An 8,421-nucleotide genomic window follows, 5' to 3' on the forward strand; every position below is an offset into this window, starting at 1 on the left:
GCCTGTTTTGCTCTGTTTAAATCAAGCCCATTGTGTATAGTTTGCCTGCTGCATATTCAATTTAGAACTAAGCAATAAGTCTGCCACCCATCTCCCGAGCCGCTTTTTGTAGGTCCCATTGCATATACATTATATTATATATATGAAAATATGAATATTGATTAAATGTACCATTCAATGCCTTGTATATAAGAAAATATGCACATCGAATTAACAGTTACCATTATTTTTCAGAGAACATGAGATTGTTTTGTACATCGGCAAATGATTAAATTTCAACTTGTAAATTTCCATTTTTGCTCCACTGAATATCTGTTTAATTACTTCTGTCATCCACTACACATGAAAACAATCACAGCTTTGAACAAAATGATGTATTCTAGTTAAGGTTAGGATACCGGATATGGTCATAATTGCTTTTTTCATTTATTGTAATGGAGACATAGAAATGAAGTCTTTTAGTACAAGACCATACATTTTACGATATCTGAAGCACAACCCATGACAACTGTATTTCTTCAAAGACAAAGACACTCAGGACACTCATTACTTTAATGCAATCATGACTTTAAACATCTTCAGTCTTCAAATGCTCTTTTTATACAAAGGATAAAATATAAAACAGACAGCCAGATTTCCAGATTGACAGTTGAACATTCTTACTTTTGGACACATTGACACTTAGATCAGAGATGAGAGGCCAGCAAAGAAGGGATGGTCTACATGTACCAATGATCTTTAATAGACATGTGTATGTAAAGTCAAACTTCTAATGACAGGTTTTTATACTGACAGAATTCTCCTTTGACCTCTAAAGAAATTCCAAGGTCACAAGCTCTCCAACAATAAATGGAGACGTTGCCTCTTAAACTTGCATTAAGTAACATCAGCTTGTCCGACGCCCAACCGAAACTTGCCCGAAAAAGCCTATTACTATAAAAGGTTCAGGAGCTGTGTTTGTCAGTTCCTGTCCTGGAGGCCCACTTTGGGGGAAAGGATATGTTTGTACTGACACACCTGATTCCCTAACCCACTAACCCATACATGACCTAGCTTGATTTGTTGAATAAGACGTGTAAATGCTGAGAATAAAAGTGAGTACCCAAGAGAGAGTGTTCTAGAAGACTTCAAACGACTGGACAGGGTCAACTGTACGTTAATTATAGACCAAACATTGCCTCAGTCACAGGCCAAAGAAGAGTTACTAGCATACAACAGAAACTGATCCAGTTCTTTTACATCTGTTCAAATGGGCAAGGAATTGGTTTTGTACTTAAAACGTATTCATCAAGAGGCCTACCAGAGTCAATGACAACGGATAGGAGAGAGAAAGAGGAACATGACAGAACAACTTCGTCTGGTTGCTTGGATTACATCACACAGTGATCATAGTAACAGAATGGGCACGTTCCACTCATAGCCACAAACAATGCTTCATCAAAGCAGAAAGCCTCTTAATGCTCAGCTCAAACTGAGACCAAGCAGAGAAACATACAAACAATTGAGGCATGACATTTGAAACAAAACACATTTTCATCTTTTTTTTTTTTTCCTCCTAGGGACACTCACCCTCGAGCTATATACAATGATTCCTTTTTTTTTTTTTTTTTGTTTCTTTTTTTTTCTTCGAAAATGATTTTGCATTGTTTGAAATCAACACAATGGGAACAGTGTAGAATTTTTCACAGAAAAGTTTCTGGTCATTAGAGGATGAAACAGTACTGACTTTTCATTGGTTACTGCCTAATCATCATTGTTTGGGATAGTTAGTCATTTGAGTAGCAGTAAATATCATCCAGGCTTCATTTCCCTTATCACAGAGTCTGCCATAGAAAACATTAGAGAGCAGTACAGATGTTAGACTCATCTGCTCCCTCAGCAGTGTGAGGACACACTCACTCTAGTTTTCTCTCTTTGACCTCTACTCACATTAGCAGAGAACACACTGAAATGTGAAGAAAATGAGAGAGACCAAGAGAGAAAAGAAGAAATGAACAGAGGAGAGAATGCATAGAAAGAGAAAAAGGGAATAAGATGAAAGGAGAGGAGAAATCTTCAGTTTCAGAATTTAAATCAAGAGAGTGAAGACAGGAAGAGAGAGAGAGAGAGAGAGACAGGGAGAAGAAAGAGAGAGAGCAAAGGAGAGAGCAGAACATCATTGTTTTGACCTCTCTCTTTCTTCAAGCTCATCCTCCTCAAAGGACACTACTCCAGAAGTGTCTGAGATGCTTCTACAGCGACTGTACCAGCGGATGACCTCCTGAAAGACATTATCTTCTCCTTCCTCTGCCTCCCCACCCTCCTCCTCCTCAGGCGAAAGGCCGGACTCAGAGTAGGATGTGGAGTAGTAGCAGGAGTCCCTGCCACTCCACAGATGTCTCCGGCTGGACTTGTGAGCCACACAGATGCTCCTGTCAGACTCTGGCGCTTCTTCAGTCTCCTGCACAGGCCCCTCAAACGCTGCTTGGTCGTCTTGGCTACTCAGTGATGGACAAGGCTCCTGCAGGCAGTTCTGGTCAGAGCCCGTGTGGCTGAGTGGTCCAACAGTGCCCTGGACGTCTGCGCTGTCAATCTCAGCCTGGCACGGCATTTGGCATGCCTGATTGGATAATGCGGCGTCTGAGGGAGGAGCAAAGAGTAAGAACACCTAGAGACAGAGAAAATACAGAGGACAGAAATCAGACAAAAAGAGAGAAAGGGAGAGAACGAGGGAAGGAGGAAAGAGATGACAAAGAAAAAGACAGAGACAGAAAAAAGGGTGGCACAGAAAACAAGAAAAAGACAGAGGAGGGTAAAAGAAAGGACAAAACGACAAGGGGGGGAAAAAAGACAAAAACCTTCTCTGATCACTAGAGAATTTAATTAGTGGGTAGAATAAAACTCTACAGACGAACAAAGGAATCGGCGCCCTTTAAGGAGTAGTGCATGACACACACACATGTGAAACTATGCATGTGTGTGCACATAAATATATACCTGAAGTCTGGGTTGAGATAGTCAATTCATTTTCAGGTGGTAGATCCTCCTCCTGTGACTTTTCCTCCAAGTCTTCCTCATCCACAGACGTCCATGCACGGAGCTTAGCTTCAGCTATGGCAAACTGCTCTGCCACACCTGTTGGTTAGCGACAACAATAAAAAAGACCAAACGCCAAGCAAATTACTATGTGCACGTTGCCAGATACAAAACATGAAGCGACTTTGCATTGGAAGTGAGGGTGCTCTTTGAATCATGATGTGCTGCAGGATCATTTCAATGCTGCGGGTGTTAAAAAGCACAGCGTGAGAGAGTGAAAAGAGAGAGAGAGGAAGAATTACTTTGTCACCTTAGGTCACCCTGAGCAAACAGCCAGTTTACTGCAGCAAATACAGCGATGTTATGGAATGACGTCAGCTAAGCGCAGCACGCAACAATATGGCTGCTAAACCAGAGGACAATGAGAGAGAGAGAGAGAGAGACCACTGGACATGGAAAGAAATAAAGTGAGGACGAGTGAGGAGAGGAATGGAAAGGAAAGCAGTGTTGTGAGTCAAAGGGAAGGGGAAGATAAGGTATAGGCGAACGCTGAGAGGATACAGGAGTGAGTGACATGCAGGAGCAGCGGGTGGAACTCACAGTAACAGAGTAATCTAATTGAACACCATCTGTTTGACCATCAGTAGTCATTCCATCAGCCAGGCAACACAAGGGAAGGGAGGGGTTTAGAGCTGACTGACACATAAGAAGGAGCAAGGAGGCAGGGTCAAATGGCAAAAAGATGTTTTAAGTCCAGGTGGAAGGTGCAAATCCACTACTCTTGAAAAAAAAAACACCTCAACATGACCTGAGTAAGAAATTAATGTAACTTGACAATAACTTTAAAAATTTAAAACCAAAATGTCACGAAACTTTCGGCCATGACATTTCTGTAAGTGACGTATTTCAGATTAGCGTACGTCAGTCAGCTTTCGAGAACATTAACCCAATCCCATTTTCTGTAAGATGACAAATGTTGCAGATGGGAGGCTGTAGCACAGGTAAAACCAGCAAACCATAATCCTCAGGCTTGTTCTGAGGTTACTTAGACAAACGTATGTCAACAACTGTGTATCTAGAGTGGTCCTGCCAGAGATGGGTGGGCTGAGGGGGAAAAACACACACACACACACACCTGCTGCAAAACGGGCCTCCTGTTCGCCCTCACTCAGATGGGAGTAAGAGTTAAAATGGGACTGCAAGGTGGCAGATGGAGGGTCCAAAGGTTTGGACCAACCCTTCCACTCAATCAGGTGAGCCACCCTCCCCTGAGCCATGGCTGTGGGCTTCGTCACATGATCCTTCACCACCTGTGAGATGCCTGAAAGAGATGAAAAGAGGACAGCTAGTGATCTGAGCAGCAAATGCATAAATAAATACTGTGGATATACATGTCGTGTGAATACGTGGGTGTTGGCAGTGAAAAACAGCACTTCTGTACCATTAAAGGATGATCTTGCCAAAGCTGCAATCTCCTGAATGCTGAGGGCTTTCCTTGACTTTGGGAGCATATCAACAGGGTCATCAACCTGAGGGAAATGAGACAGTTGCATATTAGAGATTTTTAGCCACAAACAAACCACACACACAAAAAACCCCCAACAAGGCTCTATCACGTTTGATTTTTGATGGGGCTGCATTAGACAGAACAACATCATGGGAACGGTTTTTCAAAGCTTGAAGTGCAAATAAACTCACTAGGCAGTCTTGCTGTTGATGACAGCTAGTAATTTACAGTAAGCCAATTTACAATATTTTTAAGCACTGTTCTTCTCGGACTTTTAAAAAGAACAGACAAGTCAGATAGATAGATAGATAGATAGATAGATAGATAGATAGATAAGTCATGCGCCTCTCACACTAAGGCAATACTCAATCCATATCTTTAAAAATTGTGTATCCAGTGAAATAAGGCAACTACTGCGAGGGAACAGTAAACACTACAGGTTTGAAGACGCATACCTTAGTCAGCTGTCTAACTTCCCTCGCTGCCCGGGTTATCGAACGCATCGCGACGGTTAAGTGTTCCAATGTAGCGCGCACAAGATAAGATGTTCGCGATACACTTGCGGACAGTACAATAAGGCAAAGAATCGCTGCTTACCCTATGTCATCCTCGAGGGACAGATGCTAAAGCCCCTAATAAGCGGATAGACCTATTCGTTCGCTCTGGTTAAACAGAGGGCGTCCAACTCATAATGAGGCATATGGCATAGGCCCCGACTGTGTAAGCCGCTCTGGCCAAACCAGCGGTTCTAAATCACAGCTATGTTCGACGGATGTATCATCAATAGTCAAAGCTGTTTAATGGTTGAGAGAATTTTTTGGACAGTAGGGGACTCAGGTTGCCTCTTAGCCGGTTATGCAAGGTTGGCTGATCAGGATACATCGAGATGCACACTCAATTAAACTTACCCCACCAACAGTTTTAACTGCTGCTGGATTTAGGAAAAAACAATAACAAAGCCCTGGGAAGATTACAGGCCTTAATCAGACAGACCAAATCATAACATAACTCAAATTTTGGCCCTTGCAAATTTTACAACACACGTAGGGGAAAAATGGGAAAAAATACATGTAAAACATTTTGGACGCGTTTTCTTTATTTGCATAGATGTATTATTCCATCTAAATCTAAAATGTGCTTTCATTCAAGGTTAATAAATGACAACGCTAATTTATTGAGACCTTCAACAGTTTTCAAAGACATGCCTTAAGGGAAACCTGTGACCCATTAAGACGCTAAAACATTTCTGTATTTTAAATTTGTAAAATGTCTCGACAGTACTAGTTTAACTTGCCCTCTCTCAAAAGTATTAAGATTAATGTCATATTACTGCTTATTTAGGTAGACCACATATTCATATCTTTAAAAAGTGACGTAAACGGGCTGTCACCGCATGATAAACCCTTGCATCGCTGTTCTGATGTGCACGTGCGTGGCTTCAGCATGTTGTCAGAGGAGGGTGTACTTAAGAGGGTTTCTGCTAAAAGCCTATCGGAGAAAGCTGCTAAACCGGCTGGCGAAGAAAAAAAAACTTCAGAGGCGAGCAAATCTATGTGCGTCTTATGTGCGTGTTATGTGGGTCAAATTCACACTTCTACCAGAATGTGGGGTAGACTGTCACAGTCGCAGATAAAAATGCAGTAGGCTATGGCCGGGAGGAGAACGGTGGTACCAAGGCAAATTAGGGTTACCAAGCATGTAAGCAGATTTATGGATATAGAGAAATCAAAGTATCACTCATTCTGCTTATCATTTTTCTTTGTAATGATTTATGTAAGGCCACTGGAACAGTCATGAAAAAAACATAACACTGTTTGGAGGTTCGGGCTTGATATTCTTAGTTCGACAGAAGAGAAAATAATGCCGCGGCTAACTCATGTTTATCAAATTAATCTGGGATCATGATAAAATCACAGGGAAGATCCCTCCATCAACGACACAAATATGGATTTGCTTTGCAAAGCGTTTATTTGACCTTGTTTTATTGTCGGATAACTAAAATGTCATTATTGTTGCGAAGAATAACAATTCTGAAATGTTGATATATGCAAATAAAATGTATTTTACTAAATTCGGGGGTCTCTATTAAAAAAAAGGATGGGCGTGAAGATAGAAAGACTGAGAACTCCTTGCATTTTTAAACACAGGACCCAAAAACAAAGAAGGTCATTAAGTAAAAGACACTGGCAGACAGCAACGACATTTGATAACCCATAAGAGTACAAATGCGTGGTCAAATCTACAGTTGTAAGCTATCCTATTTCCAATTATCCACGTTCCAACGTTAAAGCAACTGACCGCCGTTAAAGCAGTTGTAATCAATATGATTAACTCATATGGACCGTCGTTATAGCAACAGGTAACCCATGAAAGTGACCTCTAACATTAAAACATCATGAATTACCTGTGCGACACGACCGCCTCAGAGCAGACACTCGGCGAGTGTCACAAGACACTTTAAAGAATTAGTCTTTAAATACAGTAAAGAGAATGCGTGTGACTTTTCGTAGCTCGTTGTTTACCCTAAATGAAATGGTATGCCTGCGTGTGTATTAACAGGAGTTGTGAACAAAAAGGCACATCTGAAAAGCGTCTGCTTGGTCGCCGTCTAGCTGTTGGCAATTTGACTACCAGTCTGATCGCGCCATGTTCAAGCAAAACAAGTTTTTGACGCATTGCAAGGGCTTCATTGGCCCATTCTGGTTTGTTGTTATGGTAACAACTCCCTTTCACATTCTTGATGCTGGGTTAAAATATATCAAATGTACATCAAACTGACACGATTCATTCACAATCAGTTGCAGTTACCGCAATGTTGAAATGAAATACACGTCCTCACGGCATTACTGTGGATAATCAAAGTTTATTGATAATAACCTATTTGACATCGGGACATTCTATGCTATAATCTGACGAGCATTTTTGTCTCTCTTTGAGTTAAATCACATTAGGTGCTACTGCACATATAAGACGAACGTTATCACTCGAAGTTGTGAAAATGTCATAATTATTTAGAAAAACAGCAGGCAATAGTCTTACAATCTTGTCGTTTATTTATCTTTCTAGCTTTTATCAAATTAACAAGGTGCTCCCTGTGCTCTGTTGTATGAAGGAAACAGTTGTCAGTCGGTTGAGATACCATACAATAGGCGCGCACTAATTGCAGAAAACAGATAAGAGTTTGTTTTCGTCGTAGTGAGTGCGGTTTACGTCGCGTACGACTGATTTATCGTTTCTGTAAGGCCTGGTCAGATGAATCACCGCGGGCATTTGAGCCATGGCAAAACACGAGACTGTACGGATAGAGCGCACGTCGTTCTAAGACTGATGGGTAGATAATTTTTCAGCAACAACAGCATAACAAGCAAGGGCTCAAAGGTTTGTCTCCTGGCAACAGACAGACACTGCTGCATATCAATTGACTATTCATTGTACGTGATGGCGTAGGTCTTGCATTCATCCAGATATGAACAGGAAAATACGAGAATGGCTCATGCTGAGTTAAAATATGATCACAGGTTTGTGAAATATATCTCAGTCTGAATCAGAAAATCGGCAAAACCTACCTTTAAATTCAGCTGGGGTAATGCTGTCAAAAGCATTGCACATGGGTATAGCATCAGCTACGGGCTTGAAAAAGAATCCTTGAGCAGTCTTTGGTAGTGAGGAGACCACCACGCCTAGAGCCTCAGGACTGGAAGGAATTTTGGAGCTGTGCTGTCGCGCCAGTCTGCTGTTAACCCTCGAAATATGTCCCTCGCTCAGTCGTGTTGACGGCGTCATCCTTTTAAGGACCCACCTTTACATGCGCCCCCATTTTAAAGACATAGCAGCCGCTTTCAGACGTCTCTCTAATTGGCCGAATCGTACACAACAAAATATAACAATCGCCGTTGCCT

The 8,421-nt window shown here is 41.6% G+C and overlaps 1 protein-coding gene across 1 annotated transcript; it reads right to left on the minus strand.

The window, feature by feature from the left end:
• Window positions 1-2,155: 2,155 nt before the first annotated feature.
• On the minus strand, window positions 2,156-8,124 carry fam131aa (family with sequence similarity 131 member Aa). The gene is made up of 5 exons (XM_030774505.1): window positions 8,089-8,124; window positions 4,457-4,544; window positions 4,151-4,336; window positions 2,977-3,114; window positions 2,156-2,619 (listed from the first exon to the last, which is right to left on the minus strand). The coding sequence occupies exons 1-5, from the start codon at window positions 8,122-8,124 to the stop codon at window positions 2,156-2,158; spliced, it is 912 nt and encodes a 303-aa protein (XP_030630365.1).
• Window positions 8,125-8,421: the final 297 nt, after the last annotated feature.

The sequence above is a fragment of the Chanos chanos genome, chromosome 5, assembly GCF_902362185.1.
Source record: "Chanos chanos chromosome 5, fChaCha1.1, whole genome shotgun sequence".
In the NCBI taxonomy this organism is placed as follows: Eukaryota; Metazoa; Chordata; class Actinopteri; order Gonorynchiformes; family Chanidae; genus Chanos; species Chanos chanos.

Coding starts and splice junctions, on each gene's coding strand:
- fam131aa (XM_030774505.1), bottom strand. CDS start 8,124: ATGCTTTTGACAGCATTACCCCAGCTGAATTTAAAG. Junction 4,337..4,456: donor GGCAAGATCATCCTTTAATG/GTACAGAAGTGC, acceptor CATCTCTTTCAG/GCATCTCACAGGTGGTGAAG. Junction 2,620..2,976: donor TATCTCAACCCAGACTTCAG/GTATATATTTAT, acceptor CTCCTCCCTCAG/ACGCCGCATTATCCAATCAG.